Source organism: Sander vitreus, chromosome 7 (assembly GCF_031162955.1).
Source record: "Sander vitreus isolate 19-12246 chromosome 7, sanVit1, whole genome shotgun sequence".
In the NCBI taxonomy this organism is placed as follows: domain Eukaryota; kingdom Metazoa; phylum Chordata; class Actinopteri; order Perciformes; family Percidae; genus Sander; species Sander vitreus.
The window spans coordinates 9,412,976-9,427,154 of NC_135861.1; the positions used below are offsets into that span (position 1 = coordinate 9,412,976).

General features: G+C 38.3%; 1 protein-coding gene across 1 annotated transcript in view; it reads left to right on the plus strand.

Moving 5' to 3' along the window:
- Positions 1-12,651, plus strand: part of LOC144520179 (transmembrane protein 26) — a 43,297-nt gene extending 30,646 nt beyond the window's left edge. The window contains exons 5-6 of the mRNA XM_078253846.1: positions 11,729-11,958; positions 12,623-12,651. Of these exons, the coding sequence (XP_078109972.1) occupies positions 11,729-11,958; positions 12,623-12,651 (259 nt within the window). The remainder of the gene's footprint in view (positions 1-11,728; positions 11,959-12,622) is intronic.
- Positions 12,652-14,179: the final 1,528 nt, after the last annotated feature.

The window sequence follows — 14,179 nt, forward strand, 5'->3', positions numbered from 1 at the left end:
TACACTGTGACTGTGTCACTGGGAGACGTAGCTATATCTTGGACAGTTAATTATAATGGTATTCACCAGACCCTTAGTGATGACTTTTAATGGTAATGAGGTTTAATCACTCTAATACCATCATTATTAAATTATAACCAGTCTTTATTAGTTCAACATGAATACATTGCATGCAATTCATTTCATGTGTTGTACAATACTCCATTGTTATTTGTTCAATTCATTAATGTGTTCTTATGCCAGCTCAGAGTCATACTCATTGTCTAGTGATTGCACATCATTTGAGGAGTCATTCAAATCAATGTTATTCTATCTTTGTGGTAGATTATAAATCGTATAATTAGAAGTATTAGGTACGTAATCCATAAGCCTTTGCAAGAAATATTATATGGTGATGACATGAGATGTACTGGTAGTCATGCATCTAACTGGAAGAAAACAGACTATGGTCATACTGTAAATGTGTGGGGTGAAATGTGAGCCAACGTTTCAAACTTCACTCAATCTAATCAAATGTATCTGTAATTAAAATGTAGTCGAGGTAAGCACGTGTTACAAAAGGTATTTAGAGGTACGACAGAGTAGAGATTATTGTGTCAAGAAAAAAACACAAACAAAACTGACAAGGTTTCTTTTTTTCTCAACAGCTTAGGAGCATTTCCTAGTCACAGTCTATTGTGTTCTTTAATCAATTATTTATTCTTTTGTCTGATTGTCAAACAGTTTAGGTTACTGTCGATGAAGAAACTGCTGCTGAATGCGGCAGCAAGAATCATCTGCCCACATCTGTCCTGAAACACACATGACCAAATTCAAGATTCGACTGATCACTTATAAGGTTCTTTACAATCCAGCTGTTGCCAAAATGTGAACCCCAAACTGCTGAAATAGGACGCTGCTGTTGTTGCTCTGTGTGGTAAACAGCCTTATAAGCCTTTATAGGGTTGCCTGTAAGCTGGTTTTGATGTATTCCTGCCCCCTAGTGGTCAACAAATAATGAATGCAGCTTTAAAGTGCTCGTATCATGCTTTTTGACTTTTTCTCTTTCCTTTATTGTGATATATATCTTTTTTGTGCATGTTATAGGTTTACAAAGTGAGAAAGCCCAAAGTCCACCCCAAAGGGACTTACCATCTTCCAGAGAAAACACTGTTCAGAAACTGCTCCAAACAGCTCTATTGTAGTCCAGCCTTTACTTCCGTGACGAACGTGCGTCACTTTGTAACACACGTTATAATGCTCGCCTAGCTGCTAGCGTGGCACGCCCTCATACTCTGATTCTGATTAGCTAGCAGTCCTTACCTAGGTACTGCGCATGTGCGACTCGCAACAAAGATAAGAACAGAAGTGAGATGCCTCACTCGGTAGCTAAAACAGACAGCTCAACACACAGGGTGAAAACAAAAATATGATGTTTTTTGAAAATTAAACCATGTAAACCTATTCAGGTACAACCTCTTAATACAATTATGAAACTGAAAATGAGCAAAATATGAGCACTGGACATGACAGTGTTTGGAGCTTTACTGAGATAAAGCTAGTTCTAAGCATTCAAAGATTAGTGTAAACATTTTTCTGTATTAAAATAGTACTCCCCTTGGCATTACACTCATATAAGACTTGCAATAGACAGTATGTATCATTAAGTATCATAATAGTTGTTGCGGAACCAGAGATCTCGTCTTTTTATTCTACAAATTCTATTTTATTCTTCATCATTGTAAAAACCTAGTGCCTACTTTACCCACAATGCATCTCATCTTGATTCACTTAACTGTAATGACTCAGGTATGTTATGCAAGTAGTGGCTCTTCCCACCGTGTTACATTCCTGTGTCAATGAGCTTTGTAGATTTCTTATATGCTTCAAAACTCCCCACCCAAGTGATCCCTCTCCCAAGGCCTTTCATATTGTTTTGCAGCACAAGGAACAGATGTGGAGAAATTATGGAACTACTGTGATTGCTCTAAGGATGAACAAAACAAAATGTTGCTGGGAGAAGTCAGCATTTCTCCAGCATATTGTGCCCTAGAGCAAAACAAACTGAACACCACGGAAGACTGTACATTGTATCCATTATTTTTTATGACTCAAACACATTTAGAAGTATATACTGAGTCATTCAACACTGAGAGGATTATGTTGTCCCTCGCTGCCATCGGCTGAGCAACAGTGAGCCCTGCAGCAATCAGTTCAGGATACTTTAGCATCAGCCTCCCCAAAACTCAATACGTCCTGGACTTTTTGTTGGGGTCACACAGTATATATCAGACCGGCTTTGGCTGTGATGGTAATCCTTAAAAGTTTTACAGTAGGTGTGTCACACCTGCCTCATATCCTGTGAGATTGTCACAGACTGTCTTTACCAGAATAATAACAGAATTGGTCATCATCGTTTCCTGACCAAGACCTCTCGTAACTGTGCAAATAATAACTGTTGTCTGTCAGAAAGGCAGAAGTTGCGCAATATTGGCATAGCACCACAAAACCTCTTAAGGACCGGTTGCATCGGAAAGGGGCACAGTGAAATGAATCCACCAACTGTGCTTTTCCTATTGTGACATGTCAAAATGTCTCCTGTGAAAAAAACAATGTAGGAATTTTAAGAAAAACATTACAGAAATATAGATTTTCTCTTTTTAGTTTTGTTAGCCCAGGCCAATCCCCAAGTGTTCACAAAAGACCACGTATACTGTAAGCGTTCTTTTGAAATGTTTTTTTTCTTTTATTACAGTAGTGCATTGTAATAGTGTACTTTTAGTTTACACAAAAACTGCTTAAAATAATTCACAATTGCTAAAAACAGCTAAGTGTCGGGTATATGAGTTAGTCAATTGCACTTCTATGAGAAGGCTACAGGAATAAATATGTTGTCATGTGTTGGTTTTGCACCTGGCATTTCTTCAGAGCTCTGACTTCTGTTGATCATCATGAAGCTGAGCAAGTGGAGGTACTTGACAGAAAAGACTATACAGGTCTTTATTTTCAATATTATTTCAATGCATATGTATCTCCTGCTCTACCACATAGCATTAAGTCTTTAAAGAAAGTCATTTAAACACGAACCATGTCACATATGAACATATAATTTTGCAGCATTAAGCTGCACTTTCCTCCTGTTTTTTTTCTTTTTTTTTCCTTTTAATGCACTCCCTCTCAGCTGTTCTTTCTCTCTCTTTCTCCTGCGCTGTCCATTTGGTCCCTCCACACTGCTCGGCCACGCGTACTCCACGCACTCACTGAACATTACAGAAGCAACAACTGGCATATTTATTTGATCGACATGAGAAATGCTAACTGCTCCGAGCAACTGATCGGGCAGCTGTGTCAACTAAAAATGACAATGACACAATGGATACATCAGTCACTACCTCCCTTCCAAATTGGCTAACAGGCACACAACATCAGACTGAATGATGATTGAATGAGATATGCCTATATGCCTATGGGGCGTTAATAAATGCTTTTTCTGCCATTTCTGACAGCAGATCCTTTGCATCTACAAATGGGAGATTGCTGCTACATTGCTTTTAAGGTGTAATTCCTAAAATGCTAATTTTCCACGTCCCTTAAATCACATGCTGCTTGTGAGGGAACGAGCTAGCAGGCAGGAGGAGTGACAGGTGGATTTTCAGAGTTTTATTCACCCAAAAATTTGAGAAACAATCTACAAAATATGCAACGAAGATCTAGGCCGACACAAACTAAACAGAACAGAACTCAGGTTGTGATGAGTTGACATAAACGCAACTGCCAACTTAATAAATAAACTTTTAGTAGGATTTATGGAAACAAAAATGTCATCATCTATCTGTTTGCTTATGTTTGCACAATTTGCATGTAATGAATAAGCTCAAACTGTCAACAAACTAATTTAGTAAATGACCAATTAAATGTTTAACTAAACTATCAAACTATTAAAGAAACTAAGGTGACAAATGTCCACAACAGAATATATACCTGTACTAAGGTTAAATTTTTTAGAGGAACAGATTTTAGTCATTGTTTAATTATTTAACAAGCTTTCAATGAGTAAGACCTACCGGCTGGCTTTCCTCAGCTGGTACAAGTGTCTTTAGACTGATCAATCTCGATCAATTGAGGACTGTAACTGACAAATTCATCTCATGTAATGAAGACACTTAACAATGTTAAGCACTTGGAAAAAAAACTGCTTGTCTGGTAACTTATATAATTGCCACAGGGCATCACCTCTGCGTTAGACTTCCTTTATTAGTTTTCCGAGCCCAAACGAGGCTCATTAGCTGACTCGCTCTAATTAGAGGACATATATCAGAACACTCTAGGGTTTCTCACGTTGCATGCTGGGAAAAATGAAATGCCATTAATCAATCTGGCCTCCTCTTAAATGTTCTAGACAGTGGAAACAAACAAAATGCTGATTGAGTCGGTGATGCGGACATGAAGTTTTTCCGATGCGGAAGAAAAAAGTGAGGCATTGCAGACGTGCTTTTGTGGAAAAGTGTTCTAAGGTCTACTGAAGTCAGGCATATTTTAGTTTGTTGCATCAACACTGGAGTCAATGAGATTGTTATACATTCATGTTAATTAGCCAGCTGAATACAATTTAAATATTTCCTGATATTTAGAACATTACCTTCAAACAAAAATGTTTCAGGCAATTAAGGGGATGTACTTTATATTGTTTTGTGGTTTAATTGCTTAAAAAAAAGAGTTGGCTGCAAGAACCTGGAGAGATTCCAGCTGCTGAAAGAATTTCGCAATCTAAAAAGACCATTGTGTGCTTTCAAATATATTATGACAACTTCATGTTTGGCACAGTGCTGTATACTGAGCTCGACATGCCATTTCTCTTTTCAAAGTGACAATCCTTTACGCTCACCCAGCATTTGAGACATTCATGAATTTTAACAGCTTTCATGTCATTTTCTAAAGTTATTATATTACCCTGAGGGATATTGATGTGATTTTTAGTCTTTTGCAATTAAACTCTTAACTTTAATCCAGCTGACTAAAAAGGCTCTAAAAACCGTCATATGTTTTAATCAAAAGCCCAAATTCTTTGTAGATTTGTAAATAAATATTTCTCACTTTTAAAATATTCATTTTTAATTTGACATCAAACACTTTTTTTTATAGATTTTTTTAGTTAATGTGTCAGTTGTCATTAGTAGACTGCTTGGGTTGCATTTTATAAGCTGCTCATGTCAGAATGTCATCCAGTCGATTAAAAAAATCGAAGCAGACAGAAAATCATGACCAAACCTGTATGTTCTTTTGTGACTGGCTGGACACGACAGCTACAAGAGGCTGGATGGAAACCTTCCAATTACATTCATGTAGCTATTTTTACCACTATCTTTTGGCCTATTCCAGAAGTACAATAACGTGAGGTTCATATAGTGCAGTCAGTTAGATTGGTGTACTGTAAGCCAGTGTCGTATTCAAGACCACCTAAATGGAGACCAAGTCATCACAAAGACCAGACTGTATCGAGGTTGAGACAAGACTTATGGCCTATTTTAACGATCTAAGCACACGGCGTGAAGCGTGACAATTTTTTTTTGGCAGCTTTAACACACATATCAGTCAGTTCAACGTGAACTTTTGCTCAGTTCAGTGGTTCCAACGTAGCACTTCAAAATGGAATAGGATGCAATGAGTAAAAGGACGGTGTTGTTAGCTTTGAATGACAGTGAAAAACACTGTACTGAAGGTTGCCAGGGAATAGATCAAGACAAGTACTGGCATTTTCTTTAGAAAACAAACAAACCATCCGTAAAGGACAAAAGGACACGCACTGCCTACAAATCCCCTCTGAATCCTTCTCCATTTCATAAAGAAGTTCGACCACATGTTGCTCTTCTGTTTTAAAACCAAATACACATATTATATTAAACATGTATGTTAGTATACATTTTACTATAGTATAATACTATAGTATAATTTATAATAACATATAAATAACTAATAATAACTTGTATACTTATACTATAGTATACTATATTATAACATAAAACAATACTATTAAAAGTATTCATTATAATGTAGCCTGGGCCAAGAGGGGGTTAACAGTTACAAATTTCGCATTCAAAATGCGAAATAGGTATTGGTTGCATTTGAAGGAACTTTACATCCAATCACAGTAGAGATAGTGTGAACTTGTGGTTGATTCTGAGACAATACTGATCTTAAGTACTACAACACTGCTGACATGTAAAAAAACAACTCAACGCATTTCTCTGTGAGGGCTTGCCTCACCCTCAGGGGTATGCTTGGAGAAGTAACAAAAGAGGACATTGAAGGCTGACTATCTTTTTTGCCATGGCAAGCCTGCTTTATGTGTCTGTTCATCATCCAAGTCCCCGTTTTCTTTTGCTGTCATAGGCGAGCAGCGTGCCACACTTAGCCTAATGCACTCGACAAAGCCGACACATACTGTATGTTGTCCCTGCCCACGACTTGTTTAAAATGGTTCCATACCTCCGACTTTCCTCCAAACTTGCTCAAAGTTATTTCTCCTGTTTTTATTTTTTTCCTTTTGCACTTAAGCTACACAATACAGCACAGCAGGCATGGTGTAATGCATGCGAGTGGAGGAGACGCTGCACATTATTATGGCATGCTTTCTCCCCACCAAATTAGGCTAATAAAGTAATGATAAAAAAATGCTTGATCAAGGGCCCGGCCCGGCCCGAGGATAGTGTCGGGAAATATCGGCCAAGTTCGGGCTCGGGCTTGGGCAGAGAATCTAAACTCTACGAGACAAGACGTATGGCCTATTTTAACGATCTAAGCGCACGGCGTGAAGCGTGACAAAAAAATGTTGGCAGATTAACACACATATCAGTCAATTCAACGTGAACTTTTGCTCAGTTCAGTGGTTCCAACGTAGCACTTCAAAATGGAATAGGATGCAATGAGTAAAAGGACAGTGTTGTTAGCTTTGAATGACATTGAAAAACACTGTACTGAAGGTTGCCAGGGAATAGATCGAGACAAGTACTGGCATTTTCTTTAGAAAACAAACAAACCATCCGTAAAGGACAAAAGGACATGCACTGCCTACAAATCCCCTCTGAATCCTTCTCCATTTCATAAAGAAGTTCGACCACATGTTGATCTTCTGTTTTAAAACCAAATACACATATTATATTAAACATGTATGTTGTTATACATTTTACTATAGTATAATACTATAGTATAATTTATAATAACATATAAATAACTAATAATAACTTTTATACATATACTATAGTATACTATATTATAACATAAAACAATACTATTAAAAGTATTCATTATAATGTAGCCTGGGCCAAGGAAGAATCCATTCAATTTTGGAGCTGATCAAAATCACGGGGCGGAGCGAGTTATTTTAAGATCAGATTTTATGTCAAACAAAACAAACACTGGACTTTCACCCATGACCAGGGTTCGTGTCCCATTTGAAAGTAAAAAGTGTTTTTTTTTCTTTCTCTTTTATGGAACAAACAGGAATTACATCCTGTTCTATACGTCACATGCGTAAATAAAGTAACGTAACAAATGTCCTGATTTTAACCTAAACCACAATCTTTTAAGTTAACCAAGTAGTTTTTGTGCCTAAAGGTAACCAAACTACAACTGTTTCACAATGTTATTGACGCGTTTAAAACTGTGACCGTTACATTCTCTGGTTTAGAAATGAGGACGGAAAACACTTCGGTGGGTCGTATCTCCTTGCTCCCCCAGGGGCGCTAAATTTATGAAACGCTCCTATGGGTCATATTAGATGGTAGGAATAAACTACCTATGTCGTTGTATGGTTTGGAGGACTTGTTGATATATACTGTACTGCAAACAATGGAAACTCCCACTTTTGGATCTACTATCCAATAGATTGAAATCCTGTTCAACCAATTATCCAATGAGAATTGTACACCTGTTGTAAGTTGACTATATATGTGCTTGTCCTCTTTGACTCTGATGATGAAGACACAGTAGTGTTGAAACATAAGACGCTTTGCATAATTTGCGCCTGATTTAGCTGCATGCTGCTGGAAGATGCGTGGCGAGCCCTGTTTTAACTATACTTTGCTGCCTTGATACTACGACACCACAAAGTCACTTTGCTTGATTGCACTATTCGTTTAAGTACGACTGTATTTGTGGGTACGTATTCAGCTTATTTTACCTGTAATTTCTATAAGATAATATAAGATAGACTTTATTGATCTCACAATGGGGAAATTCACTAGTCACAGCAGCTCAATACAGCACAACAAATAACAAAAATACACATTAAATATAAATAGGATAAAAAAATACACAAAAAAAGAATCAAAAATAGGAAATAGAAGAATAAAAATAAGAAGAGAGTAATAAAGGTAATATGTACACTATAAACACTTCATGTATTTACAGGTGTGTAGAATATATATACAGATGAATATACATATGAATATGAAAAAAGGCTTATTGTACAGGTGAATATTTACATGTGGGGAGAATATATATATATACTGATATACAGATGAATATGAAATGGCATATTTCACAGAGTAAGATGTACAGAGTAATAAATAGTTTTAATTCTAGTTTAATTTAATAGAAGTTTAATTGCTCTTGTACAATTTTTTTATTGTTATTTATTCTTATTTTAATTGTATATACTCCCTGTATTTATCTGTACTTATTTATGTCTTTGTGTTGCTGCAACACCTGAATTTCAACCCAATAAAGGCTTAACCTTTTTTAAATAATGATATCACAAATGGATGGGTTTGAATGTTTATGTGCAATACATCTTTTATGCATATCTATATGTATCCACAATTGTTCATCCGTCACCCAGACGCCTCATCTCAGCGTCGTTGGTCACTGGATGGAGTTGGGAGAGGGGAGAAAGTCCCCCAGAGCCTTGCAACCTCTAATACACTGCTGCTATTGAACAGGCAAGAGGACTGGATTGACTTTGATCTGAATTGAGCGACTTTCATGGTCAATTTTACACGGACTGCTAGCTCTGCGCATCAATTCATCCCGAGAGGAAATGAGATTCCGTCTTCACTTGAGGATCTACTGCAGTGTGAAGACCAGATACATGCTCTCTCAGATGACATTATATTGTCACACACACACACACACACACACACACACACACACACACACACACACACACACACACACACACACACACACACACACACACAAACTTATACAACATGCGGCTAACCTTGTGTTCTGATATTTGTGAAGACTTTAAGTTGAAATACAGCCGTTCCCTCACTGTTACCACTTATTCTACCTATTTAACAACTCTAATTCTAACATAAAGTCTCAGGCACACATTTGCCAGCTGGTCATGAATGTTGAACATTCCCTTCATTCAGCAGCAACAGGATTATGTGTATGACAAGTTTGTCCACAACTTTCTCAGCCGTAACACCGTTCCCTATTTTCTTTTTTTAATGGTTAAGGCAAGCTTAACCATTTTGACTTTGTTTTAAATGAGGGATTAGGGCAATGAAAACTTTAATCATGATCAAACAATAAAGTGGTTTCATATACTAACGGCCCAGACCAAAAAAATGAGGAAACTGTTTTTCCTACTGTAATTATGCAACACTGCCGTGCAGAATTTGACAGATTTGCCGACTTTGAGACTCACAATTCCCCGCAGAAGCAGAGAGTTTTTTAATATTCAGGCTGTGAAACAGGTTGTGGTGAATCGGCTGGGTGGTAGCTGCTTTTAACAATGTAATGTTTGTCTTTCATGACTTGCTAAATTCTACGATGGCTTAGAAACTTTTTTGCTGACTTTTTTAGGGTTTTATGTCGACCAAACTGTATGGGAGAAAGCTATATGAGACATGCGATAATACAAGTCAATTGAATTTTTTTTGTTAAAAAAGCATGTCAATAAACTCAACATGTCTGGCTCTTATTGTGATCGTCATTTCCAGTGTGGCCCTTAGTGAAATTGAGTTTGACACCCCTGATCTAAACATACGTCTTTTGTGTCCACATAGTTCAGGAAATTGAAGCACATTGCAATTTTTGCCAGAACAAGACTAATGGCTCTAGTTTCATGGCAGTAAACTGTAAGTAACGGCCATGCACTTTATGTTGGTGACATAATCTTGTGGTGATCCTGATGCAGGTGCTTTATGAATATTCTTTCAAATATTTTAAATATTCCAACTAAGTTCTACTACATGACCAAGTGTGAGAAATTTCATCTTTGTTGCAGAGCCTCTGAGCAGACTGACAGTTCCTAAACAGTAATATTATACTGATATAAAAACAAATATAAATGTGGTCTTTGTTCAGAATGTTGGTCATGTTACTTAACATATCTTACTCTAACACTGAACGTATCAGTAAAATGTTTACCGACAATCACAATACAATATCTGAAATTGAAATGAAATGGCTAAATGTTATATGGCTACAAGGTCTGTGATGTGACATTACTCCAAAATTTGTGTTACGTAGTGTTGTTTCCTTCAACCTCCAGCAACAGGTTGCATCTTCAAAAGTGGGAAACGAATTGGACAGCTTGTACAGCGAAAAACGAAAAGCTGCGTTTTTAGTAACTTTATGGACATTTTTTGTATTTAAACATTTGTTTTGACCCAGGTACACATTTCCTAATTCCAGATGGACTACATGGACACACCTTTGAAGATGAAATCCCCGCTGCTGGAAAAATATAGTAAAAATAACTGTTTTTTTCACCCTGAATAGCAATGCTATATGACCAAATCACATAGTAACGCATGGAGTGCTGAGGTTGCAAATGGGGCTACCTGGAAGGTAGGACATTATTAATATAAAAATTGTTAAGAAAATTATCTAACAAGTCTGTCCTCTCAACAGTTCAGAAAAGGGTCACCAGTAATGGACCATATTCACAATTTGTAGTTAATGTGCTAACATATACAAAAGCCTATGTAATGGTTGTCGAAGGAAACATTTAAAAACAACTATTTCTCTTTAAAATTGTATACGCTCCATACAATGTTTTAAGAAAAAGGAAACTTTATTTGTCTCATCCTAAATCATAATCAGAAACAGTGTATTGCCAAGTATGTTTTGCACATACAAATACAATGATGATTTGGTGCATAACAATATACACAGTGCAAAAGTATAAAGACATAATATAAAAAATAAAAATAAGAAAATTTACAATAAAATATGAAAAACATGATTAAACATTTTAATAATGTGTCACTGTAAACTGTACAGTTGTGCAAGAATGTGCAAATTATTGTCCAGGTGATGTAAACGTTCACAATAGTACAAATACAGAAAAATGTGCAAGACGGGAGATAGTAAGGATGTGCGTTAATAAAGTCAGGAGTGGATCATGAGACCGTGTCAGTGGGGGTCCTGGGCCTTGTTGATGAGGCCCACTGCAGTCGGATAGAAACTGTTTTTGTGGCGTGAGGTTTTGATCCTGATGGGCCGCAGCCTCCTGCCAGAGGGGAGTAGTTCAAAGAGTTTGTGTCCGGGGTCGGCTACAATCTTTCCTGCCCGCCTCAGGGTCCTGGAGGAGTACAGGTCCTGGAGGGATGGCAGATTGCAGCCAATCACCTTCTCAGCGGAGCAAATGATACACTGCAGTCTGCCCTTGTTGTTGGCTGTGTCAGCATGCTGCGCAGCGTACCAGATGGTGATGGGGCAGGTGAGGATGGACTCAATGATGGCAGTGTAGAAGTACGCCATCCTTTGCTGGGCTTTTTTTTTTTGTGGACAGTGTGGACTGTGGAGTCACCCAGTGTGATGGGGGCAGGTGGGGCTGTGTACTTTTGGAAATCCACAACCATCTCCACTGCCTTCAGAGAATTAAGCTCCAAGTTGTTCTGACTGCACAAGGTCACCAGATGGTCAATCTCCCACCTGTAGGCGGACTCATCCCCACCAGAGATGAGTCCAACGGGGGTGGTGTCAACGAACTTCAGGAGCTTGACGGACTGGTGACTGGAGGTGCGGCACTTGGGGTATAAGGTTTTTTATTATTTTTACATAATTGTAAAGCTTAAATCTTCTTTCTTTTTCTATTCTTTACACACACACACACACACACACACACACACACACACACACACACACACACACACACACACACACCACGGACTATATATGGTTCTGGTTTAAAGGCTGTGTCATCTTGCAGCCTTTTCAGCAGCCATGTGATGCAGAGTATCTCTCCCAGTGTTTCACTTGCTAAAGAGCTTTGGCAGCTGAGGGGTGCAGTGGGGGTGAAGTGTAAGGATGAAATTAATTAAAAATGCAAGAGAACATCAGCAGTCTCTTTTCTCAAAGCAGGCACTCTCACGCTCTCTTCTGGTATGTGTCATATAAAGTGCATTTTCAAATACATCACTGCTGTACTCATTTTGAGTTACAAGCTGACCCCACTCGTTGTCGTCCATTCTGTCGGACGAGGTTGCGAGGAGATGAAGCGCAGGATCTCAAAAACTTGAGAGTACGTTCTTTTGTAAGACTGCTTTATGGCAGTCCCTGGTGAGCTCTGAGCTCTGGTGTGAATTACTCAATCATCACTCAGAGGAATGGAAAATTCAAAAGACATAACATCAGCGTCTTAACATCAGTGTGAGCTTTTATCTATTTTCTTCTTAAAATTCAGTGTTTGACAGCATCAACACGGATGCTTAGGGATAGGCATTGTTACTGTAGGATTTTAGGAACAGTACTACTTCTCTTACACATACATGTACTGCTTATCTATCAGGTACTTTAACGGTACTCTTTCCGTTTTTTTTTATTTGTTAAGAGAAAAAAATGAAGAACAGAATTAACATTCCCTTATTTTCTCATATTTACTGTATATCAATTAACAATCTTAAGTAGCAACTGCAACATCATTGTTTTAAACAAATCACTACTATAGACTGTAATGTTGAGATGACAGCAATGTCACAATTTACTGCAAAAAAAAAATACAGTGGAATACAGTGGAATACAATTGCCAAGAGGTCATGTCGAAAGAAATTTGGGAACTTCAAAATAATACTTTAAACATGAACTGGCTTCTAACTAAGAAGCTGCTGCTTTTCCTTCAAGACTATTTTGGACATCGAGGATCTTTTGAACCACACAACCACTGCTCTACACAACCTATTTTTAGGATGTGCAGCCTCTTGATACAGTAGCAATATCTATATTTCAGCATTAAAGGGATACTTCACCGATTTAGCATTAAGCTTTGTATCAGCAGAAACATGGTAGTATTTTTGAATGACTGTGCTTCCCTCCCTCATGTCCCCCTGAGACGAGAGATCTCTGTATTGTGGGTCTGGAAAAAATCTTCCGATGACGTAAAACGATGATTTTTGCATCATCGGAAGATTTTTTTGCCCAGAGGCAATGGACTACAGCCAGTAGTAGGAGCTACTTCCGCATGTTTTCAACCCGACCATAGGGGGTTGGACTGTTGTCTTTCTCTGAAGATTTCCGAAGCAAAATGAGCGTCAGCCATCTTGAATCTTCGCTACTGGCTTCTCAGCAGAAAACTTTTAGATAGATAGATAGATAGATAGATTTATTCATCCCGAAGGAAATGTTAGAACAACAATTATGTGCATTCAAACTACCGCACACGTGTACCACCGGGACCATTGGTACAGATCGGAGAATATGCAGGACACTTTATTACAGACGGAATACTCGACACACTACGCGAGCTTCGCCCGCCTGCTATGGAGACTAGCAGTGTTGCTCGATGCCTCTGGCCGGTAAAGGGACATCATCAGCGGGGAACGTTGAAAGAGTGTGCCGGTGGAAAGCTAACGCTAGCTGGCCACCTGTTCCATCAATCCTGCTTGCAAGTGTCCGCTCATTAGACAACAAACTGGACTACATCCAACTTCAACAAAACTCCCAATGCGAGTTCAGAGACTGCTGTGTGTTTGTTGTTGTGGAAACATTGCTGAGCAACAGTGTACCGGACTATCCAGCTACCAGGCCGGCTGCTCTGTCGCCGGGTAAGCCTAGTCGAGGTGGGCTGTGTTAACACGGACTGCCTGGTGCAGAAATGGGGTGCTTGTATCCAACTAACTGCTAACTGCTGGTGGAGTTTTGACTGTTAAATGCCGACCATTCTACATTCCACGCAAATTTACGTTATAACAAACATTATAATTATAATCTGAGTTTTCTGTCGCATGACTAAAACAACCTTTGA